This window comes from Parasteatoda tepidariorum, chromosome 7 (assembly GCF_982258835.1).
Source record: "Parasteatoda tepidariorum strain Cologne lab strain chromosome 7, Ptep-v5.0, whole genome shotgun sequence".
Taxonomy (NCBI): Eukaryota; Metazoa; Arthropoda; class Arachnida; order Araneae; family Theridiidae; genus Parasteatoda; species Parasteatoda tepidariorum.
The window spans coordinates 80,930,850-80,958,535 of NC_141761.1; the positions used below are offsets into that span (position 1 = coordinate 80,930,850).

Sequence of the window (27,686 nt, forward strand, 5' to 3'; positions counted from 1 at the left end):
TTCCTTGTTCTTCTGGATTATGTTCAAAATTACACAGCTACAGAGTTGAACATTGGTAGTGGTAATCTCAAAATGTTGGCTGTTCAACAGAGGTTATAAAATAAAATAAAGGCAAGGGGAGCTCTTTCTATAGGCAAACTATACTTCTAAAGAATTTAAGACAGGTCGAATCTGAGAAAGAAAGTGTTTATCTTCATACATTTTATTAAAAATCTTAAAGAAGCTTATTCTAACCGAAATTTATTTATTCTACATTTACTTTATTCAATTGCAGAATAATAATTTAAAAAGAAGAGTGCGATAAAATAACGGTGTCTGTATATACTGTAGAATGCCGATGAATATTTTCTTGACATTATTAGTAATGCAAATGTTAATAAGCATTTACAGATGCTGCAGAACACCGATTGACAATTCTGCTACTTTATTTGAAAATTTTCTTATTTTTTATAAGATATGGATATCATTTATTTAAAAAATTGTACTTAAGGTTGTACATTACAGTTAGAGATTTAATTCATTAAATTTGCAAAACAGACTACAGAAATTTATTTATATTACACAAATTTTGCACAGGATATCTTGATAAACAGTTACACGCATAGCTTCTATCTGAATAACGGAAAATTAAGTGATTTTCATCGTTGTCAGACAATAGGCATTCCACAAACTAGTAAGCATAGATTTCATATTGTTTTCAAACAATGCCTTAAAATAAAATATCAGTCAGTTTTTATGAAAAATTTTAAAATAAATTCTTTGGCTGAAATCTATAAGGCGAGATAGCGTTAGACAAATGAATGTGACAATGCAAGTGCATACTAATTAAGGCAGACATCAGTTTATGCTTTTGCAAATCAAATAAAAAAATTACGATAAAGGCTTACTTTTAAGTTAAACCCTACATTAAACAAATCTGAAATTAAATTTCACAAGCTTCATGAATGGTTTTGAAATTTATCTGCTAAGATTTGAAATGTGATAGATGTATTGGAAATGGTTATACTTGCCCTTTCAGAGCATTGCAGAAAAAATGGACAACCAATGCAATGCACGTCAAAATTATTCTCAGCTTTACTATGATTCATAAAATCGAAATCAAAGACTTTAAAGCTTGCTTTAAAATAATCACATTTACACCATCATAGTAAATTATGTTTTTTCACTTGAGTATAATGTAGAGTTTAATGGCACAAGATCCAAAAGAAGACATGCTGTGCTGAACACTGTTGATATTTAGACATATGATATCCGTCACTAAATATTAGATATTTAAAATATCGCACAAAAAACTCTAAAATTAGTTTAGTGTTGTGGTAAGTACAAATAATGTTGGACAAATAATAATGGAGTAAAGTAATAACAAATAAGTAATGTTGTGTTGTTAGTAGAAAGGTGTACTTCTGATAGGTATTTACTTTGTTGTTGTTGTAGTTCATTTACGTCGCACTAGAGCTGCATTGGCGACGGTCTGGGAAACATCTCTGAGGATGATCCGAAGACATGCCATCACAATTTTGATCCTCTGAGGAGGGGATGGCACCCCCGCTTCGGTAGCCCAACGACCTGCACGCGAAGTCGAGCACTTTACGGTAGCACAGTTTAACGAGGATCCATACCGCACACCCTCGGTACCTACGCAGACTGATCCAAGTGGGTCACCCACCCGCACACTGACCGCAGCCAGTGATGCTTGACTTCGGTGATCAGCTGGGAAGCGTGTCTTAACGATCAGTCCACTGCGGTAATGCAGAATACAGAAATTACTTTGTAATACAGAAATTGTGAATATAGAGTAATGAAACAAAAAATAGCTTTGAATCATTTTATTTGATATACAATTATTGAATTTAGAACATATTGACACATTCTTCGGTCTCCAAGTCTAAGGAATTGGTGACTTCTATAATTTTCGGTCTTCCGTCCCAATCAACTGCTTGGGCCAGAGCCTTTCCAAATTTTTCGGCTATCACCTGCCTATTCTCTTCAAAGCGTCTTTGAACTGTTGCTGGAAAGAAAACATTAAGTACATATCAATATTTAAAAAATAAAAAACTGTAAGACAATCTAACAGATCACAATTAAATAGTGAGCCTCTAGTGAAACCTTAAAAATTAAATTGAATGAAGGATTTAATGGCACAAGGTTCAAAAAGGGACATAATGCATCAAAAGCAAGATTCTGTACTGATAATTTAAGTTACAATGAATTATCTTTGATTAAATAATAAATTCTTCAGAAACCAAAGTATGCACTGCTATAGAAGACGTTAAGCTTTAATTGTATTTTTTAATTTTACTTCTAAGTATTAAAGACCATTCTCTAAAAACTAAAATTTAGATTAGATATTGGTTACTTAAAAAGCTCTTACTCTGCCAACCAAACTCAACAGTCGAAGGGGTAGAGATGGGAAGTGAGAATTCTAAATATAGCAGTTTTAATCCTTTACATTTAATTTTCACAAATAAACTGATGACGGATTTTTATTGTATTTGGCAATAAAACTGTTACATATAAAATGCAAAGCCATCACCTAACTGCAATTTGAGACATAAAGAGTGCAGCATTTTAGATTCTCTATTTAATTTTTTGTGTCAAAATTATGCCGATGAAATCCTGCAATCCAAAATTTTTAAAACGTGGTTAAATAGCAAAGAGTTGCTTGTTTTTAGATTTTTGATAAGTATCTTCGTTTTCATGCAATTAACGTTAAAAGATTTTTTTAGCATCGTCCAAATTGGTTTCCACCAGTTTAAACTGTAATAAAATTACATTAAAAAAATCCCCCAAAACTGTAAAATGTGTAGTTTTAAATAACTTACTCAAAACCAGAAATCACATCATTGTATTGCTTTAAAGTTTTGAGGAAATATTCATAGATTCATAAAAATTATCACGTGTTATTTCTCCTAATCTAATAATATTAAAATCAAAAATTTGTTAAGTAAAAAAAAAAAATTTAAAATATTATAGTAAAGGCCTTTTCAGAAAATTACATAGACTTTGTCGGAAAATTACACAAAAGCTCAAATTTATTAAAAGCACATTGCATTTACAAATGCATTTAATTCCTAGATACAACAATTCTTTCGGCCAAATTATATTTTCTTTTTGATCAGATTCAGAGTCAAAAATTGTTGAAATACATCTGCGTTAGACTTTTAAGAATAAATTTTTTCTTCAAGCCTTTTTTTTGTTGTTAGAGTTGCTGCAACTTTTGAGCAAACTTAAGTTTTCTCTTCACACACAAATTTTTTCTTCTGCAAATTCAAATATAGAGAAACTCATTCTTGCGTAATTATTTTTAAACTAAAACTTCTCTTATTTAACAACGCATGCCAAAGTAAGATAAATGTGGACTGAGGTGATATATGATGCATACAGGAAACTTGTAAATCCTGAATAGACTTAGAAATTCAAGGGATTATCTACAAATTACTATTTGTAAGGTTAAATAAAAGGAAGGAGGAACAGAAACATTTAGATTTATTGTTTGCAAATGGAATTGTTGTTTGAAACTAAAAAATGTTTCAAGGATTTTTCGAGAATACGTAATTTTCATTGCATCAATAAATAAATAAATAAATAAATAAAATCAGAACAAATTTACCCAAAATGACATTAGTGATGACGGAGTGGTTCTCAAAGCATTTCTTCCCTTTCCTCCCCAGCCTGCTATACTGCATGGCAAGATCCTTAGTAAGAAATTTCCTGCATATGCTCAATAGGAATCCAGATACAGTCTTACCGCTGCATATGCAGTCAAAATAACGAATCTGAAAACAAAAATGTAGACTTGTTATTTTTTTTTAAAATAGCAACAAGACAATATAAATAATTTAAACATTTATTCTTTGAGGGAGTATTTATCCACAAGGCATACACACACACACATTAAGGACATAGTTAATTCACTTAACATACTTTTTTTATAATAAGAAAAACTGCTTATATTCAATAATTTAATAACTAATTCTATTAAGTCTTTAACAAAATTTGTTTGCTAATCTACAAATATATAAGCAAAAGAAAAGTGTTGACTTCTGAAAATTCCAAATAATGTTCTGTAACAAAGCAATTATTAATTTTACTGTGCATCAGGTTTAAAAAAATAATTAAAATAAAAATGCTTTTCTTTAATGTTATATATATTTATACGTTATGTATATATTATGATTACACAAAAAGATACTGTTTTTTTTTTGTTATTTTGGTCATATAGTTATTAAGAACAGAACAAAAGAAATACCCAAAATCCTATTTCAAATTGAAGCATTATAAAAAAACTATTTCGTCCATTTTGAAATGCACATATAAACAATAGAATGGGAGAAATATTACCCTGGTGCTTAAAACAAGTGATTTATATTTAAAAATTCTGTTTAATTTTGCTTTAGAATAAAGATTCAACTTTTATTCACAATTAACTGATCTATTTCTTTGACTCTGTAATTTTACTAATAATTAATTTGAATTATTTAACTATACATTTAAAATATTAAAAAAATATATATAGAAAAAGAGGAATTAGTTTCCGTATTTTTGCAATAGATCTGGGGCTTGAAAATTGATTGCAAATTTTAAGGCTAATTGAGCTGTACCAGCAATTCTCAAAGGTGCACCATTAGTGAGCATTAAGCTGATGGTGAGGAACAATGAATGTAAGAGCCATTTAACCAAGCTGATGCCATGTGTTATTATAATCTTATTTTCTAACTATCGTTTAACAGCAAACCTAATTTTTTGAATTTGTGACAGCTAAAGTTGAACTCCATTGCATTGTAATTTTGTACCCAATCCAGAAGACAAGGGAACTCCTGGATTAATTGTTGAGAAAAATTTGCGTTAGTGGAGGACTTTTCGATATGACTAATCCACATTTGCATTACATGGTGAAGAAAACCATGAACCCCCCCAATTATCAAGGCAGCAAGGGGACTCTAATCCATGATTTGTCTACCCCTGAGGATATTTTACACCAGCACTGTGATTGGTGTAAGCCGGGTGTGAAATTTGCACCATTGCTGGAATTCAAAATTGTGTTATTTAATTGGAAGACAAGCACCCTAACGACAACACGACTCTGCCATGTATTATAGTATAGTTCATTAAAACCCTCTCCACAAGTCCAAAATTATAAAACAAATGGGACAATGAAAATGGAATATTCGTTCCTTATAGAAGAATTAATTTTGAAAAGGTTAAGGATCCATGGTCTGTTCTTAAGAACAAGGGTTCCCATCCATAGCGCTAAGGGGCACCTGTAATTGTGAGATCACAATAAAAATACATCAGTTTTCAATTAAATGCCACCTATGAAATCATATACCAGAATCAGTGAACGATTATAATGACATTGTATGATTCAGTTATAAAAAAATAAATTATAATAAGGTTACTTACAAGAGCAGACTGTAAGTTTTTATCTTCTTTTAACTTTTCCTCTAATTGAATAAGATCAGCATCCGAAGAAAGCGGAAACACAATACCCCTCGGCAATTCTAAAAGACCATATGTTGAATCATGTGTCTCTTTATTCAAGAACTGAATCTGTTGATCCTTTATTTCTTTAACTTCATTTCTTAAATGTTTCAATTCATCTTTAGTATCTTTGGCATGATTTAACATCTTAGTCACTAAAATAACAAATACAAGATATTAAGTGTGCACAGTTTTATTAATGTGCTTTTAATTCTATGATAAAGAATTCTACACATGCGAAGCTAACAAATTAAAGCAATTGTGAAAACAAATTAAACAACAAACAAATTAAAGCAATTGTGAAAACTAATAAAAGCTGAGCATAGGAATTTACAACTATCTTGATAGTTTACAATAAAAAAATAATTGTTAGTTTAACTATTTTGAGTAATTTTATCAATAGGTCAATAAGAATTTCAAAGCCACCAGTGTTAATTGGAAAAAAAATCTTGTATGTGCACAGAGATTAAAGATAGCAATTAGTTACATTAAAAAAAATTAAATGCAAAATAAACCTATGAAGGAAGAATAAAAAAAAGTAACATGATTTACAAGATAAGCTACAAATTAGCATGATATTTTTTGAAAAATTCCCTCAAAATGAGGTAAAAGTAACTTAACTTCTAACCTTAAACATATGTCTCTTAGATCTAGCTCAACATAACTAAAGTAGTATTTTAAATGCATCTTAGTTAGAAATGAACTAAAAAAGTTTAATAAACTTGTCACTTACTCATTGTTAACATTTTAGCACTATCATTCATTTCACTCATCTGGTTTACATTTAATATTGAAGACACTAAAAGAAAATAAACAGAGCAAAATAAAAATTATTAATTTGAAGATGTAATCATTCATTGTAATACAAATAATTCAACCAAGATTACTGTAAATATAATCATCACTATCTTGAGAAAAATATAGTTTGCTTGAATCACTCACTAGATTTTTTTTAAAAAAAGCCCTTTTGTTCTAAATCAATAATTTTCCGAAAACAAATTTAAAAATCTTTTACTCAGTCAAACATGTCAAATTTAGAGCATAATTTTTATACATTTGTCACCGGTAAAATTCTCTTCTCCCCTTAAACTGAATCACAAAATGTATGTGACACTGCTTTAAAATTGCTAGTACTAGCTAACTTTGCTAATGCAGGGTTCATGCTCTACTTTAAAAATAAAATTCAAGTACTTTTCAAGGACTTTTTAAGACTCATTAAAAATTTTCAAGACCTTAAATTTTAGCAAAAGATGAAGACTAAAATTTAACATTTTAAACTGAAATGTTTTGACAATAATAGTTAGTTGACAATAAATGTTAGATAACGGCAGTATTGAAAAATAAGACTTCCATTGTTCTCTCTTGATTTTGGAAAGTGATCTAAGTATAAAAAAAGCAAGGGGGATTGACATCAAGACAAGAATAAAATTCGTGATGCATAAAAACGTCGGATTTGAATTTTACATTAGGCCTTTTTCAAGTTAGGTATACAACCTCTGAATAAGCAAAGATTCGGACAAGTAATGAAGAAAAGAGGAACATTTCAAAAAATCTATACAAAAATAAAAAACAAAGTACACTTAAACTTATTTGTAATAACAAATTTACAATTAGAGTGAAGAAAATAGAAAACATACTAATTAAAACTATAAAAAGATATTTATTTGTAAAAAACTCAAGCGTCTTATATGATATGTAAAGAACAAAACTAACATTAACAAATATACTAAATAACTTTTGAATGCATGTGGTAAAAAATAATTGAAAAAAAAGAGCCAAATAAAGCAGACAAAAATTGAAACAAAACTGAACTTCTCCAACGTAGTCACGGGGAGGAGTCACTATATAATACTGTGATATCAATTAGATCTTTAAAAATAACTCTGCCGGGAGATTTTTATATAATATTTAAAGTGGCAGAAGCATTTAGACAGTGAAATTTAAATTGCTCTTAAATATAATTTTAAAATTTCGACCACTTCTCTATTAAAGAAAATTAAACAATTATAGGATGTTGCGGCTTAGTTATCATTTTAAATTTATTACCGGTCAACCATTTTAAATTGAAACAGTTGCTAACTTTCACCTCAATATCTTCTGATAGATTTTTACTAACAATTTCGGTCATTTTGACTGTTTTAATTAACCAATCATACTTGAATTTACTTTTTTTTTTCAGTAGCATCGATCATACGCACTTGATATGATCACATGAACACGAATTACAACGAGTAGTTTTCAAATCAAGTCTAAATACGAAAATCAATAATTGATATTACAACCACATGATAACAAATCGCAATATTGGATTTTAAAAATATGTAAATACGAATAGCGACATTGGATTTGAAACTCATGCAGAAAAACTAATTGCGATATTGGGGTTTAAAAACGCTTAAGTACAAATCCCAATATTAGATTTTTAAATTGCGCGAATGGGAATGCGAGTACGATTTTTGAATCACATGAAAACAAATTGCATCACTTAACTTTTAAATCAAGTTAAATACGAAGATCGATGATTGAAATTAAAATCGCCTGAATAAGAATTGAGATTTTGTCCGAATCCGAAGCAGTTCCCAAAATTTAAAACTTCTAAAATCAGCCAAATGCACGTTAAATCCTAAAATCAAACAGTATGCGCCATCATCGGAAAGGCAGGAAAGTCATTCTCTCACACTTATGTGCTTAAGTTAAATACAGAAATGTGGGAAATAGGGCGGTTTTCGCAACTTTCTGATACTTTTCAAGGTCATTTTGAATTTTTCAAGGATTTAACATCATTTTCAAGTACTTCTAGGGGCCCTTGAAAATCAAAATGAAATTCAAGTACTTTTCAAGGCCGCAGGAGCCCTGTAACGGTTAAAAAATGAAAGCTTGCACTATGTTTGTTACTATTTATTTACAAATCAAGCAGATTAATTCTACTACATTCAGCAATGAACTTAATAGTTCATTTTGATCATGCCCAAAAAGTATATATTACCTAACATAACAGAAATTATGACATTTTACTTTTTTAAATTCAGCCATTTTAGTACTCATTCGGAGAAAAACTTAATCAACAGTTTAAAAGTGTATAGTCTAACACATGTAAATAAAATTTAGTTTCTAACATTTAGAGACTGGAATGTGAGGAGGATAAAACTGCTTTCGGACCTAGTTTTCATTGGGAATCAAGTTTTCATAAGCTAATTTATGCTGAATGGAATCTGTTAAAAATTACAATTTTGTCAGACCCTGTTTCTAATGAACACGGGATGTAATGAATCATGATTATGTCGAATACTAGGTGACAAAATAGCAACCATTTTTTAAAATTCATTGATAAACAAATATTCTTTTAATATATAAAATTATCATGCTTAAAATACTAACTAAATTCAGACTTTGATTAGATTATTAGCATGATTATAAAATCTTTACATTCCTCAATCTTGCTGTATTTTTTATAATAGTTTAAAATTTGGAGCATGCAAATACAACATTTTATTCTCACAAAGTGAATTAATTACTAATAGCATAATCTTAATTTATTTGAGCAAATTATGATTATTCATGATTCAGCTTGCAAAATATTCATGACATTTCTAATTACAATGTATAGAAGAAACTAGATTAACTGACATATTTTTGGTTTAGTGGATGTTGGGTAATAGAGGTTCTACTGCATTTTCCTACTTAGTATAACATCAAATCAATGTCATTTTCAGCTATGGTTTTGATTATAAAAAATCTAACGACAAAAAAAAAATGTTAATATAAACCTTCAGTGCATTTATTTTTTGTAATGTCTTCTTCTTCTTCACTTGAATCGTCACGAAATCTAATAGGCTTGATTCTTATTCTTTTGCGGGAATTGGCTCTTTCCTTAGAAGAAGATGTCTCGATAATTGATGCATCAAATGCCGCTTGTGCAAGTTTATTTGCACATTTGAGAGTTTCTGAAAATTTAAAAAAACATACAAATATATTAAAAGGAATTTCACACTTATATTTCTTTAAAGATTAGATAAAAAGATAATTTTGTAACCTGATAAGCAGTACACTTTCAAATCCAATGTTTGCCAATCATTTTCAGGTTCCGCAGATTCTCTAATGCACCTTCTAAGATACACAGTAGACTTCTTAGCGGGAGGCCATTTGCCCTTCTCGTTGTTGATTAGCCATGAAATAGGGATAACTTCTACATGTTCTGATTGTGAAAACTTGACAACAGCGAATTTCTTTTTATCTGTAAAATACATATAATTTCTCATTTTTTAAATTTATACTTAATAGCTGGGGAAAAAAATTACAAAAGCAAATTTTTCTTTTCTTTTTTTCTGAAGAATTATATTTAAAAGATACTTTTCTTGTTCATCAAAAAAAGAAAGAAATACTCCTTATTTGTCTGTTCTCATTTCGAAATAAAAAAAATTCGCCAATGATTGGCTTGCTTCGGTTCGAAATTTAAATTGATAAAAATATAAATAAATAATAAAAATTCTTAAACCACAGAAGTTTAAAAGATAATTCGTTCTAGAAATGATAATTTTTCTTTCATTTTTTGAAAGAACACCATAACTTTTAAAGAACATGATAAAGACATTTTATATTCTAATAAAATATGACTGTGAGTAGTGATTTTGTTAGGAATTCAGGTACTTGGAACACAATGAAATTGAGGGGGGGGGGATTCCATTTTAAAAATTAAGATTTTTCAGCGACCTAAATCCATGACTTTTTTTAAAAAATAGTAAAAATCATGAAAAATTTTGTTCAATACTGAAATTCATGACTTTCCAGGTGCGCGGGTACCATGCTTATATTATATAAGTCACACTTTACATGCGCTTCCAGAGCTACACCTTACTTTATTCACGATCATCGTTCATAGTCACGGGACATGTATTCACCAAATTAATATGAAAACATTGATAGATTTCATATGAACATTTTTATTACAATATCGAGTTCACCCTAACTTTAAATATCCTTTTCATGGAGTTCTCACAGTATTCATATTCTACCACATTCAAAATATTGGTAAGAGTCACAATATAGATTAATGTTTTAGTGCTACTTGGGCTATACTTTAAAGAGAAAACCAGTCATTACTGGGGAGGAGGGACTTAAAATATTTAAGTCAGTTTCATTGCCGAAGAAAGCAGTTGAACAGTGATTATTAATAACCCCTTTAAGTTTTTTAATAAAACTAAACTGCTTGATTTTTCTTCCCAGGTAATGATTTTTCAGATGTTGATAACATTCTTGCTTTAATATTTATTGTGTATAAACTGTTGTTACTTTATTCTCAACCATGACTCAATTAGTTTTGGAAGTACACCCCAACTAGCAGAAAAGCACAGAAACATTGTACTGTTGTGTTCTGGCCACATTAAAAACCATGAAAAGCAATTTGTTTTTGAGACATCTAAAGTGCATAGTGTTTTGTTTCTTTTTTAACAAAGATTTATAATGGTAAATATTAAAGATTCAATAAATTTTCTGATAATTATTGTACAATATTTGTAACAAACAGGCATTTTGATATATGCAAAACAATCACTAAGCTGATTCACTAAAATAAGGAATGTTAGTTAAAAAAAAAAAAAAATCACATTTAGTTTTAAGACCTATTATTAAGTTTAAATTTTATCCCAATAAAACTGGAAATAAAATATGTGCAACCAAATCTGTGATGATATATTAAATAAATTTGAGAACTTTTAATTTTATGATTTTGATGTAACAAACTGTTTACTGTCAAGAAATGAAAATGTTTGCAAGCAAATTGTAGAGGTTGGTGAACTGCAAATTGTAGAGGTTGGTGAACTAAGTAAGCAAGGGACAGTGCCTTTGGTATAATTATAATGAAATGAAACATATTCCTAACAAAAAAGGTATAATTTAGCTAATTAAAAAACCAAATTAAAGACTTAATCTTCTTTTAATGCAACAAAAGATCCAAACAGAAAATCTGATAATTAATCTTGGGTTACAAGGTAATAACAAAAATAGGTGAAATATCAACTCCATGTACTTTCAAAAAGCAACAGCATTAATAATTATAATGAAGTAGAATATATATTCTAAATATTATTATTAAATTATTAAAAGACAAAATGAAAGAAAACTTGATTTTAAAATGCAACAAAAGGTTTGAATAAGAAATCTGATATTTATTCTTGAGCCAAAATAAAGATGGTGAAACATAATAACAATGTATTTAACAGTCACATTTATTTCAGAAAGCTATTTATTAATGAAATGGAATAGATATTCCAAAAATAAATGGTATTGTTTAACTAACTAAAAGGCAAAATTAAACAAAATTTGATGGAATTTTAATAAATAGTTTATTTCAATAAGAGTCCATCAAGCATTTTTAACTTCAATTATTTATAATAAGAAATGATATCTGGATGTTTCAAAATAATATGAGTTTTTAAAGTTTCATTTCGAGCAAAATGTCTGCCACAAAGAGCACATTTATAAGGCCGTTCCCCAGTATGAATACGCTCATGTCTTCTGAGACTACCAGGATAATTAGTTGAAAAACTGCAACTTGTACAACAAAACAGTGGGATAGATGGATGACATACAGTTGTAACATCCACACATTTATCTGCAATACAATTTGAAAGTAAAGCAAAAAATTACGTAATATGTAAGAAATTGTATTCTTATACATTGATAGAACATAAATTGTAACAAATTACATCTTGAAAATCAGTCATCAAGATTTTATATCTACAGGAAAATGAAAACATGAAGTTATATAGCAAAAAAAAATATTTAGAATGAATCTAAAATAAAAATGTTAAGATTGAATAAATGATTGTTATAATGTTAGGATTATAATGTTAGGTGAATAAATGTTAAGATTAGAAAAAATGTGAGACTTTGTTTTTGAGAAAATAATACGTAATAAGACTTATTATCCCAGTCGTAACAAAATATAATATGGAATAAAATTATATATTAATAGAATAAATTGTATATTAATAGAATATAAATAGCTGAACATAACATTTTGAAAATCAGTCATCAGAATTTTACATTTACATAAAAATGAAAACATAAGATGTTTTAGTCTAAAAAAATGATTAGATTGAATGTTTTGCAAAAATGTGAGATTTAAGATGTTCTTTCTGAGAAAAATACTTATTGCAATATCTGCACTTATATGGACGTTCTCCAGTATGTTTTCGAAGATGCCTTTTGAGATTATATTGCAAAGGAGTTGAATAACGACAATATGTACATTGAAAGATTTCAATTTCTTTTAATATTTGATTGGACTCATCAGTGAGAACAAGATAATCTGAAACAAAAGATTTTAAATAATTAATATAAAAATAGTGAAAAATTGTATCTCCAAATTCCTTATATAAATATAAATACTTAAAAAACCAACAGGTTTTAATTTATCGGTATGCTTAAATGTACCTTAAGTAAAATTCAAGTATTTTGACAAACTTAATTTTAATAGATGCAAATGGTATCTATTTTATGAAAAGTTTCTAGAAACAAGTAATTGAGAAAATTAAACGAGAATAAATTCATGAAAAAAAAATGGAACAAAAAGAATAATGTATGATATTAAGTTTATTTTAGCATGAAATGTACTCTCTTAAAAATTAAATCAACAAAAATTTTTGCACATGTGTTAAAAAAAAGAAAAAAAACATATATAAGAACATTAAAATAATTTTGAGGTACATTATTTCATTTATTAATAATCACAAATAGTAATGGGTTGGCAAATACATTCTTACATTGATCTAATTTTGTCGATTTCTAATAATTTTAAGGATAAGACTGCTGTCAAATTTCAAATTATAAGAAAAAATAAAAAAGATAAAAGCATCTAGCTTAAATTTTTCCCCCCAAATTAATGATTTATTAAATAATAAAAACAGAAGTGAAGGTTTCGAATATCGTACACTTGAAAATTTTCTGAATCATAGCAATGATCAAAATTTTTATGAATCAAATTATTTTCATTATGAGAGCTTGAGTTTTGGTTATATCTTTAAAGAACAATTTTTCATTTAAGTTAACTTGACATCATGTTACAAATTCTTTTCCTTATTGCATTCAATCCAAAACAATCACCTCTGAGAAGACTTAGACACAGCCTTCAGAAGGAGAAAGCACTGCTTTTCCCCTCAGTCTAAGGCAGGTCACACACTGAGGGAGTGAGTAATAAGAGGCAGATTCCCTACGCTTTTGCATTAGTATACACACATCACCTTTATGCATCATAAGGCAAAAATATAAGAAATCACCATCTGCATGCCTCTTTCTTACCACATGCTTCTTCAGTGTGTGTTCAGCCTTGTGTGCTTCTTCTGAATGATTTAAAGGGGTTTTATAAATTTTGAATTACTACAACTGTAATTGAAGTCTTATTATACTCTTACTAAAGTATAGTCAAAAGCTAAAAAGCCAAATTTCTTAAGGTTAGCTGAAAAGGTAGTTTTGATTGACTAAGTGAGAAAAGGCTATGAAAGAAATCTTGAATTGACTATGAATTCAGAATTTTATCCACCAGATTATAATAAAATTTCAGTTTGTCAATGTATTAATTAACAATTGATGTTATGGAAAAAGAATGAGAGAACCCGACAGTTCAGGTTGAAGAATATATGCAATTCAAAATTTTGAATACTTGAAACTTTTTCTCTGGTTATTTAAATATAAAATCAGCCACTTTTAACTACCTTTATTAATAAATTATATCTAAGAATTTGTGCAGTAAATATGTATAGTTAGATATCATAAAAGAAAATAAGTAAGGCATAGGCAATACAACAAAATTTTAAAAAGCAGATGGTTATACTCATTTTAGAACTAACCAAATATTTCAAAAGAACAACAAATAATATTGAAAGAAAGCTTTGTATATGAACACATGAATAATACAATAATTTTATGAGCTAATATCACAATTGATTACATCATTTACAAAATGCTGTTATTTATCTACAGATTAAATTTTAGCATGCTTTGTAAAAGCATGAATGGTCATATGTTCTTTCTGAGTAAAAGTTCTATTACAATCAGCACATTTGTAAGGACGTTCTCCTGTATGTGTTCGCATGTGTCTCGTCAGATTACCCCGCAAGTAAGTGGTATAATCACACAATGCACATTGAAAGGTGGATGTTTTTCTTATCACATTTGTAGATTTATAAGACAATCTTGAAAATTCAGCAAAGTAATCTAGAAATATGTTTAAAAATTTAATTAACATAATGCTTGAATTCAGCACAATATTTCAAATATATAAATAATGCAAAAATGTTTTAAATTACACAGTGATTTTTTCTCCAAACTAGAAGGATAAGATGGATGACTACAATGAGATGAAGATTATTAATGAATCAGAAATGATTTTGTCAAACTGACATGAACCTAAATAACTATATAATAATCGTAGCACAATGTAATTTTTTAGAACTTTGACTAAATATTAGCCAAGAGTGACTAAGATCGAATTTTTAATGACTTTTATAATTAATTAAAAAAAGTAGCAATTAATATCCCTTGAAAGTTCGAATACAATAAAATAGGTGAATTGGTAAAAGCAACTTTGCCATTGATTCTAATAGTCTAAAGAAATAAAAATTCTAAAATGATTTAATTTTGATCCTTAATTTAAAGTAATTTCAATCCACCTATTACATTTTCTCAGTCATATATGGTTACATAAAAAAAAAAAAAATTGATTGAATGCAATATTTAGTACAATAAAGTAGGTGAATAGAGTTTGTGAGAAAAGACATCTCTGCAGTTGTTATTATATTATATAAGTAAAAATAAAAACTTAATATTTAATGAATACATTAATGGTCAATTTAACCTAGGAATAAAACATAAAAATTTTAATGGAACATAAAGACAAATTGTCCAAATTAGAAAGTTTAAAGAAAGTGTTGCGAAAGGCCCGTGATATAATGCTAGGAGTATTCTTAATTTTCCTGTGTGTTTTAGCAATACTCACTGCTAAAAATACATAGAAGATTCAGTACTCACGTATAGTGAGTATTATTCAAAAAATATGACCCAAATATTACTTACATAATAATTTAAATACCTCTTAAAACACACCATGACAAACAAAGAAATATATCATAAGGGTCTAATAAAGAGATTTTTTTATTTAAACAACTTATTATTTTGCACAGAATAATTTAACAAGCATTAAAAAATATTGTATAATTATGTACAAGCATAAAATGGCCTTTGTAATAAAAAAAAGATTTGAAAACTTCTGTTTAACTACTAAGTCTATAACAAAACTTGTATATTTAAGTTAAAACTATTCAAAATTGAACAGATTAAAATGAAGTAAAAACTAATTTTGAACTCAAGCAATAAAAAATTCATTTGAATTTTAATTGAGTCAATAATTGAACATTATTTGTATTGAACCTGAATTTCTGAGAATTCTATTGAAACTCAAAATTAGAATAATTTCTAAGGGGAGAAAAAAAAAAAGAAGAGAGCAAGGAAAGCAACTTTTATGTATTTAATTTTAATAAGATAAAAAAAAAGCAGATGTTTTAGAGATTTAACTATAAAAAAATATGTTTTTTTATAATTTTATTTATGGCCAACAGATAATACATTCACAATGAAAAGTCAAAATTTTCATCAACAAAACTGGTTATAAGGCAGATTAGATAAGTTTAAAAAAAGAGGTGATTTCAGTATGATTTAAGTTTCATTATTCAAACAATTATTTCATTAATTAACTATACATAAATACATATACTTGCAAAATCAATCTTATTAAGTATTTAATAGCAAAGTCTAAATATCTAGTCAAGTCTAAGTTTGTCTTTCTTTCTAATAAAAAGCAAAATCCTTCAGAAAAAAATTTTATATTTTAAAAAGACAATGAAGATTAACCATGAATTTTTTAAACAGTTGACAAACATAATTATAAAAATAGTTCAGAAAGTACAGTTTTATAACAATTAAAAAAAATAAATTATGTTATCTATACAAAAAATAAATGAATTTAGTTATTTAAGTATATTGTTTAATTTAATAAAACAATAAATCAGAAATGCTTTGATTCAAATGCCTGCATATTTTCTGATTAAACAATGCTTAAATACCTCCTTTCTGTCTCATTTTATAAACTTTTGATCTATTATATTTTTTTAAAAAATTCAAATACTTTTTTGTTCTATCTGAATAACCATATCTTACAGAATACTCCACCTACATTATTAAAGTTGAGAAAGTTTAGTTTATTATTGCTTTTTTTTTAAAAAAAAAAATATATAACTAGGAAACAATTAAAATGTTTTCAGAAAGTGTTCACAAAGAAAATGTAGTGCAGAAAACAAAAAACTAAATAGCAGCAAATATTTTATTGATGAATTGATAAGTTTTAGTTGACAATTTTTCTTTATTTCAGATTGATCATATCATGATCATGGAATATAATATAATTAGAAGCAAATAATATAATAAAAAACTATACATACATTTATCAATTATGAAGTTTATTCAAACATACACTATAAAATGATTAAAAATAAAAAATATTATTCTTTTTGTCAAAAATAATATGCTTTATTAAAAAGAACATTTTGGGTGCAGTAATTAACTTATTACAAAAAACTTATTGTTAAAAAAAAGATAAAGAAAAAACAAATTAAGGAAAAGAAAATCTCTGGAGTAAAACTTTTTAATATAGGAAGGTAAATAAGATTAGGAAAATGTTTCACCACTTACACAATAAATATTTCTCGACTAAAAATTTGTAAATTCTTATTCTACACTGAATATTATAAATACATTAAATATTTTTCAAGTAAACGCTTTTTTACTCAACATATTAGAAATAAGAAAATCTTGACATATTAGAAATAAGAAACTTTCCAAGAGTGGTTCAAAAGCATAAAATTAATACAAGGAAATTAAATTTTATTCTATAACAGAAGTAAATTTTTTAATAAGTAGGAAGTTTCATAAATATATTAAAACACAAAAACATGAGTATGGAAATCTTAACAAATAGATTCAACACATAAACACAAAATTTTTAAATAATTTGGCAAAGATGCCAACATTTATTTCCTTCAAGGAACAGTATGACTAGTCTCAAATGAATAAAAATCATAAAAAAAAAACTAAGCATGATGTTGTATAAAATATATAGTGGCTATTTTTTGTTTATTAAATTAGGAATAAATGTTACCATATACAGACTATGGCAACTTTCTAGACCTATTTCTTTATGACGCGGATGAAATTGTCAATACTCAAATTTCAATATAACATAAAAATTTTTTCTTCGAATTTGAACTATTGAAAGACTAGAATTCTTGCACAAATCTAAAAAAATTAACCTCAACTTGTCATGCATTATTATTCACTGTTTATAGATTCATGATTATTTTAACAGAGTATATTTCATTATTTTACAAGCAAGTAAGGAATGAACAAAAAGTTTACTTTTACTATATATCACCCTTAGTCTGAATGACAAAAAGTGGTAAGAAAATCTTCTAAGCAGAATTAATTATTAAATAATAGGTGACATAAGACATTAATTTGCAAAATACTAACTGAATAATGAGTAGTATTGTGTGTCAAACATAATTTTGTTATGAAAATTTTTTATATTAAAGCTATTGCCTCCTACTGTACACTATAGTTTGACATTTTCCAAGAGAAACATTTCCTGAACATGTGCATTATACATACAAGGAACAATGAGTATATGTTTCCCTCAATAACTAAAAATTTCAAAAAGTCTATAAATATTTAAATAGTAAAACTTTATGATGTGAATGAAACTGTCAATTCTCAACTTTCAATACAACATAATATGAATAACCTTTTTTCTTAATTTTAGAATTTTATTATTGAAAAACTAGAATGCTTGCACAATTCTGAAAAAATTAAACCACAACTTCTAGTGTATTACTATTCATCGACACTGTATTTTGGCCTTTTTTATAAGAAAAATTTGCTGAATATATGTATTATATACACAGGGAACAATGGTTATATGTTTCCCTCAATAATTAAAAATTTCAAAAAGTACTTAAATATTTCTAATAAGTCAATAAATGTGGTAACAAAATCTTCTAAGCAGACCTAATGATGAAATGACAGGTGACATAAGACATTAATTTGAATTGTGCAAGCATTCTAGTCTTTCAATAGCGAAAATTCTAAAATAGCAAGAGAAAAAAAGGTACTTTTATTATGTTGTCAATAATTCTTTAAATTAATGCCATTGCTTCATGCTATCTATGAATACTTTATTTTGACATATTACATGAGAAATAAATGTTGAATATGTGCGTCATTGGCACAAGGGTCAACAGGTACATCTTTCCTTCAATAGTTAAAAATTTTAAAAAGTCAATCAATATTTCTAATATTTCACTATCATTTCAAACAGATAAAAAAGTTTCAGAAATAATCATCAATAATATCAAATTATTATCTAAACAAGCTGAGGAATTTAAATAACTTAATCATTTTGCAAATATTCAGCAGATGAAAGACTTTTTTTTTTTTTTTGATGCGAGAAATTTTGAGAACTATAGCATTTGTATATTTTGATTTAATCTACCATAAAAATTGGATATCTGAGATACCCATGATTTTAAAGTTGACTTTAAAAACTATGGAATTTTCTAAATATTGCTCTTCATAAATTTAAAGCCCAAACAGAACTTACATTTATTCAAAAACATAATTTTAAAAATGAATGTTTGAAAAATATACCATTAAAAAGATACTTAACTTAAAAATTGCATTTGGTGTTTTTTTACACTTAAAAATAATATTTTTCGATAATAGTTTTTATAAACTTAATAAAAAAAATATGTTTTTACTTCATGAGGCACATAAAGACATTTTTAAGATAAATTTTTTTCAAATAGAAATGCTTAGAATGATGCCAAAATTAAAACATATTTGACAAAAAATGTGAATATGATCTTACACCCCATTTACTTCAGTAAAACACTAGCCTGAAAAAGTAATACTAGTCAAATTGACATTAAACCTAAATTTAGAGTTTAAATTTCTAGGAAAGGGAAATTATAGCTACATGACATAAAGAGTCAATTATGATGCGACCTGAATTCCGTTTTATTAGTTACCTTACCAGTATAGGATATCTTCCCCTAAGAGTAGTAAGTACATAACTTTCTCCTTTAGTTATAAATCTTATTAATTTAAAACGAGAGTTTATAATCATTGATAGTAGCACATAAAGTTTAGAAAAAATATATGCATGCTAAAGTCACATACCACATTCAATCAAATATCAGGGTGGTTGATTTTAAAATAAGACTATGATTTCGACCCATGAAATTGCATGCATACAATTATCTATCTGTAATAACATACTTAATTTAATTATCGCTTTTAAAAAATTTAAATTTTGCTCCCTCACAGGCATGTACATAAATTGAAGATATTACTCACTTTCAAGTCAATAAGTTGAGTCATAAATGTCATAATATTTCTTCAACTAAGCTGCCACTATTAAAATCAAACTGTTCTTGGTTTAAGTATTATTGTTTCACAATAACTCAGACAACACTTTATGTAAAAAATAATAATTTAGATTAAAAACATAATAATCTATAGGAAGAATTCTTCAAGAAATCATAGATCTATTAATGGATTTTCAGAAAAAGTTAAATCATATGGATGACAGGATCTTTGATGTCTTCTCATTGAATTTCTATGACGAAACATTTTGGAGCAATATTCACATGGGTAAGGACGTTCGCCTGTGTGAATAAGCATATGAATTCTTAGATTACCTTTATTAGAAAACATTTTCCCGCATGCATCACATGCATGTTTTCCATCGATTACATAATGCATAGTCTGCTTGTGAACAAAATGACCGTCTGGATCTTCAAACACAGAATTGAAATCTACATTAAAAATAAAAAAACACTGTATTTACCTTAACAAAAAACATATCAGGATTATTAGAACAATTAAAACTACAGAAAAAACTTTAATATTTTGAAATATTTAAGATGTTTCATAAATTAACTAACTTATTTTTTAAAGTTATTTACTATGCATCAAACTAATAATAAATTCTTTATTTTATACTTCTTTTTAATAATATTTTACAAAACTAGAATGTATATAAGAAAGAAATAATTTGAAAGAGAATGTATCAACTACCTGAAAAACATAATATGATGTACACAAACAGTAAAAACTTAATGAGTGGAGTGATTTTTAATAACAGGACTATTAAAAATTTATAAACACACAATTTAAGTAGAATATTAGTAAGTGTCTGATAGAATAAAAATTCAAAATTTAGCTCAATGCCTGATAGTTTAATTAATAAAAGGTTCTTCATTTTGTTTCCACACAAGTTTAAGCATAAAATCCTGTATAAGAAAGATAAAAATACTAAAAACTTACATGACTTTATTTAATTCGCTTTTCATGATTCTCTTTTATATACCTCACAATTACTTAAAGGATAGAGAATAACCAATTTGGAAACAATGTTTTAAAGATTTGATGCAAGTTGCCACTAATAAAATTAAAAAAAAAAATGCTTACAAATATTTCAAATTAACAAATTACTTTTAACAGCTTATCTTTAGAATTGGCATTTAATACGGACTGTGGGTGTTAATGAATAAATAATTTTTAAGCCAATCTATTGAGGAGTAATATTGTGCATTTCTTTTTTTTTCTTTCTAATCAAAACAAAAAAATTATTTCTTATGACATGTAAGTAGATATAGTCTAAAATCTATTTTGTAGGACTTATTGTAAACAATAGATAAGCAACAATACAAAAATAAAATATATGTTATTTTTGATCTATTTTAACCTATTAAATAATAGCTTTTTAATAAAAGAGTTATAAGCTAAATCCAAAGGTTTAAAACTGGACTTACCAAATGAAAATGAATGTTTCGAAAAAATTTACATACATAATTTGTATTGAGAACAGTATTGGGGATCATGTATTAAATTATAATAAACAATAGCAACATAACAGACATAGATAGAATAAGTTTAGTCAACATTTGAAACTAATATATTTTCTAAAAAAAATAAATAATAATAATTCAAATAAATAATAAACTTAATATAATAGTCTTGTACCCTCAAATGTTTATAGAGACAAGGTTCAGGTATCGTTCATAATGACAATATTTTAATAAACAAAATTGATATTTCTGAGTTCGAAACAGACATTTGAAATCTTTTTAAAAACTAGACTTTTTTTTTGTGTTTTAGGAATCTTTCTTCAATTATTCTAATCAAGAAAGAAAGGAATAAGACTAATGTCTTAAAATAACATTACCTAATTTTAAACTTAATTTAAATAATCACAAAATAATTTTTGTTCATCAAACTGTAACATATTTAGAAAACAATATATTAATACATGAAGCATTAAGTAAACACCTTTATATTCACAATGTCATTAGATTGTACAATAAATAGTTCTAAAGTATAAAATACAATGGGAAAAATTTATAGTCATGACAATGGATTTAAAACAATAAAGTAAATTTAGCTGGTTACAACGAACATTGAAACTAGATTTCATAAGTTCATATTTTTTTTGCAGATATACAAAAATAAATTAATAAACATACTAAATAATTAAAAATTAGATATATTTCAAAAAATATTATATTTCTGGTTTTATAATTAATCTAAATGTAGTTTTAAGCACCTTTAATTTTCCTTTAAAATTTTTTTATCTGCATAGTTTATGTTATAATAGTATTACTTTAAAATTATAATAGAGTATATTATTTTAAATACACATATGCACAGGAATAATCAGCTGCATCAAATATAGTAAAGTAGGAATTTACACTTAGTGAAAATACATAGAAGAACATAAGAACTTATAATAAACAAATAATTCCAAGAAACTAAAGCACCAAGATTAAAAACTTCATCTGCTTCAAAAATATAAGGATTGGAAATAACAGTCAGCATATTTCAAGCACTCCAAAACAGGTTAAACAATATTCTTTAAAATTTAGACTTAAGGAACATGATAGACTGGTCATTATCAAGATTTTGAAAAATAATCAATTGCTGCACATTGTTGGAATTTTGGGCATAAATTCAAATTTTGACAATGCCAAAATTATTTCCCTTTTAGCTCATCTTGATACCATGGAATCTTATTTTATTCACATGAATGCTGATTTCCTTGTTTACGATATTAGTTCATTACCACCTCTCTTTAGTGTATGGAAATGTATTTTACCCTGACTTGCCCCTTTTTCTTGTTCTGTTTCACATTTTTTTTCTCTTCCGGCTATAGTAGATTTTCTAGATTTGTTTCTCACTTTTATTTTTCCATATTTCGTTGGCAAATTTACATTTTATATTTCAAATCACTTTTGTTTCCTCTCATTCTCATCTGGCAAGATTTGAAAATGGGTGCCTGTTTTTCAGCTGTTGAAACGCGCCGACTGCTATTTTCAATTTGTATATTTTTAAAGTGAATAATCAAGTGATAAGAACTTACAGTTGCAGTGAAATAAAAAAAAAAGAATTTCCGACATCAAACATTCAGAATATCAAATATTGTAATTTTGAGAAAGTTTCGTCAAGGAAATGAATGTGTAGACATTTTAAATATAATGAAGTATAGATTTATTCTAAACACTAAAAAATAATATCAAAGTAATTATTATGAAACAATTATTAAACAAGTATTTAACTATACAATTTACAGCATGTTTTCCCTTTTCAAATAATAAAGCTTTAAATGATTCATTGTTAAAATCAGCCCCAAATTGAATAACTCCAATACAGTATTTATAAACATTGACATTTATACATTTGATTAAAATTTTGCATTCTCTTTCTAGTTGCGGTGGTAAGAAATGTTTAATAAAATTTATAAGTCCATAAGAATAAAATTTCACCAAAATATTTAGATTATAAGTTTTAAATATACCTTTAATAGTAATTTAAAGTAAGATACAAAAATGATAAAAAAAATTATAATATATTATTGATGAATTGTTTTTGATAGTTTGGCATATTACAAACACTTTTACACGTTTTATGCAGTTATAAAACTTTGTGTCAACATAACAAGCCAGTGTCGTAGAAACTTAAATATATAATGTCACCACAAGGTACTAAAGTTCTTTGATTACATTGCAGATACAAATTAGAGAAAGCTATAAATTAGAGTTTTTAAAAAACTATATAACTTCAACAAGTAATTTATAATTTTTAAACAATATTCAACTTCAATTAAAATATTATATCATGTTCAATAATAAGTTTTAATAGCTGTTTAAATTTTAGCAACCTAAAAAAATCTCGAAGAAAAAGAAAGTTTAAATAGTTTTTTTTTAATAACCATTTAACAATAATTATTTGATTTTTTTGTTTGCTTGTTTTTGAATTAGGGCTACAAGTTTTTGCATGATGAACAAATATTTTGCACAAAAATGTGTCATATGTAATGAATTGAAACGAATTGGATAAATTTCTGTTAAATGCATATATATATATATATATATATATATATATATATATATATATATATATTAATATTATTTTAACATATCTTTAAAGTTTTAATCAATCTAAGGCAGACTGACTAGTTAAGGCTATTTTTATATTCTAAAACTCTGTCATCAGGAGAAATAATTAATTTTAGGGAATAATTTATGCCATTTTTATAATGTTATCAGTTTGTGTGTAACAGCTATTCATAACTCTTAGGTTATATTTTCCCCCTCACTAAGTAGCACATTCTATGACCAACATATAGTACATGGGTGCTAAATAAAGAATAGTCACAGTTTCTGAAAATTAAAAAAGGGTTTGAGAACAACAATTTTAATATTTGAAAAGTTACTATAATTCTGCCTTGATTAGGCTTAAAAAATGTCCAAAAGTTGAGAAATATTCATTGATCTTAATGTTGTTTCTTATGTGGAAAAATATTTCAAAATCAGAGTTTTTTTTTAAAAAAACAACTTTTTACACTTAAAATATTTGTCCATTTTATAGTTCAGTCAATTTTTGCAGCATAATACTGAACATAGCTAAAAATTAGTTTTGATTCAAATTTAAAGCACTCAAATTGTGGCCTTTTCATTTTACTTTCGGAAAAAGTTAAAAAAAATATCTTTAAATTATAAAGTGATAAATTTCTTTTCTAAAGAAGCAAATTACAATGGCTATTTATACATTCTTTTTTTGCTTTTCAGATCATTTTAATTTCAACGAATCAGAATATCATTGATATGTCTTTAATCAACATATGTGTTACATGGTATTAAAATGATAGAAAACATTTAATGCTGATTAAATGACCAAACCAAGCATAGAATAACTCAATAGTCTCTAAATTAGAACGATCAAACTTTGAGATTGCTACTAGTAACATTAACTAAAATAAAAAAATATTGTATCAAAAATCAAATCCATTTGATTTTTTAAATAATTTGGTAGCAGCATTTTCTGAACACACACAAAAATTAGAAATATCAGAACAAAAAATTTTTTTATTAAAAAAAATCAGGACAACTAGGAACCTAGCATTATCTAGTGTTTAAAAGTAAAAATATGTTTTATTAAATTCAGTATTCCATTTCAATTAATCAAAAAAAGTAAATACTTAATATGGTAACTAATGCAAGATTATCAATTTATCATCAAGAACAACTTTTAGTAGGTAATAGCCCACAATGTTATGCTTTAATCTTTTGATGTTTTTATTACTGAATTGAAGAGACTATAAATTGAAATCTGTTCTAAGATTATTTAATATATATTCAAGCTAAGAGAAAAGGAATATTAGCAGCTATATCAGGTTTGTCATTTATGTGACAGGCTCTTTTATGATGATTTAAAGAATTTCTGTGTCTAAAGACTTTACCACACATGTCACAAGACTATATGGGTGTTCACCAGTGTGAATAAGCATATGAACACTTAGATTACCTTTCATTGAAAACAACTTTCCACAAATCATACATACATTCTTCCCATTTAAAACATAAGGGGAAGTCTTTCTCATCATCAGACTATTGTGACTATCCTTATATTTGAAATCCTTATTCATATCACAATTATCTATAAATGAAAAATAGCATTAAAAACACAGAATTGTAGAAACCTTCAGAAAGAAAAGAAATAAACCAAAGGACACATTATATAAGAAATGACTGAAAAGCTTTCGAATTACAAACCTAACATTATTTTTAACCAAATATTATCTTTACCACCTGAAAAGGTCTTATTTATCTTCAAATATTGAAAATTGAAGTGACATGAGTTTACCTTTACCTTTTTTAAAATTCTCAGTTATTTGATAAATAATAATATTCAGAATGAGGCTGTGCAAATGACATGCATTTTGAATAGTCAAAATAGTAATAGAATATTTGAATAGTAATAGTATTATTGTGCTCAAAGGTATAAGCATGTTGAAAAATTTCCTGTCATATTTTATAGATAATTTTACTTCTTTTCAAAATAAGTTTTATAAGTTTTTAAAATTTAGACAAATTCATATTTACAAACATTGTTAAAATTTCCATAAGCAAACAGTTTATTCATTCATAATCTAGAGGTATTCATACCCACTATTAAAAAATTATTTACATTAGAATCTTAGCTAAGAGAGCTAGATACTAAGTACATGCTGATTAATTGAATATCTGAAAAAGGAGAATTAATTTGAATGTATATAACAACTTTAAAATATAGGGAAAGACTGAGAGAAAGAAACTAGATTAACTTTATTTGATAACTGGAACAAAACATGAATTATATATTTTTCTCTCTACAAATTATGCATTACTAGTCGGATAGTAGAATATACAGTTATACAATTAAATGGAAAAGTAATTAAAAGATAAAATACAGCAGACGTATATAACTATTTCCTAAACTTAATGTCAATAAATTATTAACTTTATAGAAATTAATTACTATTATAATTAATTTAACTATTATTAGTTTAATATTATTAATTTTCTGATGCACACCTAATTAAATGATCTTAATGACTGATAGAATTAAGCAGAAAATTTAACAGCTAAAGGCTATAACCTACATTATCTTAGATCTAGAAAGCTGATGGTTTCTATTATTTATTGATAATATATAATCATCCTTTATTTGTTTTTATAAAGTATGATAGAGCAAATTGTCACTGAATTATAAAGTAAAACAACAAACAAAACTCTAACAGTGTTAGAGTTTTGTTAGAACTTTATCTAAAAATTTAAATATTTTACAACATTTTTAGAATAAAGCATTTTAAAATAGCTCCTAGATACGATTTTAGTTATTCATTTACTTTAACTTAAAATATTTAAAAATATTTTTTTACGTTTAAAAATCTTTTCAAATATGAAGATTTTTTTTCAATGAAAAGTTTTTAAGTTGGAGAATTAGAATATTATTTTATAGACACAAAATTTTTACTATCATAGTTTAATTAATTTTGCTGAAGGAAAAACATAGCAAAATTATAATCACTATGAGAAAAATTTCTTCCTTTTTAACTTAGCAATAAAAGTTGGGTACATACAGCCTATATCCTAGACTTCAAATGAGAAAAGAAGGTTGCAAAGAAGTATTAAAACCAAAGAATTGAAGTAATATAATAGTGAGGTTTTGTAATAAATTGTTCCAAAACAATGATTAATAACTTTATATTCTTTTATAATACATATTCTTCATATCCTGTAATCATATTTGTAATAACTTTATATTCTGTATGACTTTATTAATAAAATTTTTTAGTTTATTAGTGAAAGGTGATTAAAATAACAGCAGAAAGACTGAACATTGCTATATACCTAGAAAGTCTGAAGGAGCCAGTGTAACCCTTTCCAGATAGTTCGTGTGTAGATCAATGAGACAACCAAAATCTTAATCATAACTAATTTAATAAAAGATATATTAAAAAATCAATCATCAAAATTCTATGCTATTTTATTTGATTTGGCTAATGGAAACAGAACACTGACTTTTCAAATATACTTATACCCTAGTTTTTTTTTTTAGAAAATTGATCTTATTCTCCATAAAAAATAATTATAGCTATGCTAAATACTCATGTTTTTCTCCTTTTTTTTGATGAAACTGGGGTGCTTAATATAAAACAAAGGGTATCTTATATTCAAACATACCTGGTTTATTGGGAATTCAGCAAAATACTTTAGGGG

At 26.4% G+C, this 27,686-nt stretch overlaps 1 protein-coding gene across 1 annotated transcript; it reads right to left on the reverse strand.

Moving 5' to 3' along the window:
* Positions 1-1,811: 1,811 nt before the first annotated feature.
* LOC107444847 (uncharacterized) lies at positions 1,812-27,388 on the reverse strand. Its single transcript, XM_043040014.3, has 9 exons — positions 27,318-27,388; positions 25,450-25,581; positions 20,286-20,402; positions 9,515-9,715; positions 9,249-9,425; positions 6,215-6,280; positions 5,404-5,636; positions 3,611-3,776; positions 1,812-2,008 (listed from the first exon to the last, which is right to left on the reverse strand). Exons 2-9 carry the CDS (start codon positions 25,568-25,570, stop codon positions 1,851-1,853), a joined length of 1,239 nt encoding a protein of 412 aa, XP_042895948.3. The 5' UTR covers positions 25,571-25,581; positions 27,318-27,388; the 3' UTR covers positions 1,812-1,850.
* Positions 27,389-27,686: the final 298 nt, after the last annotated feature.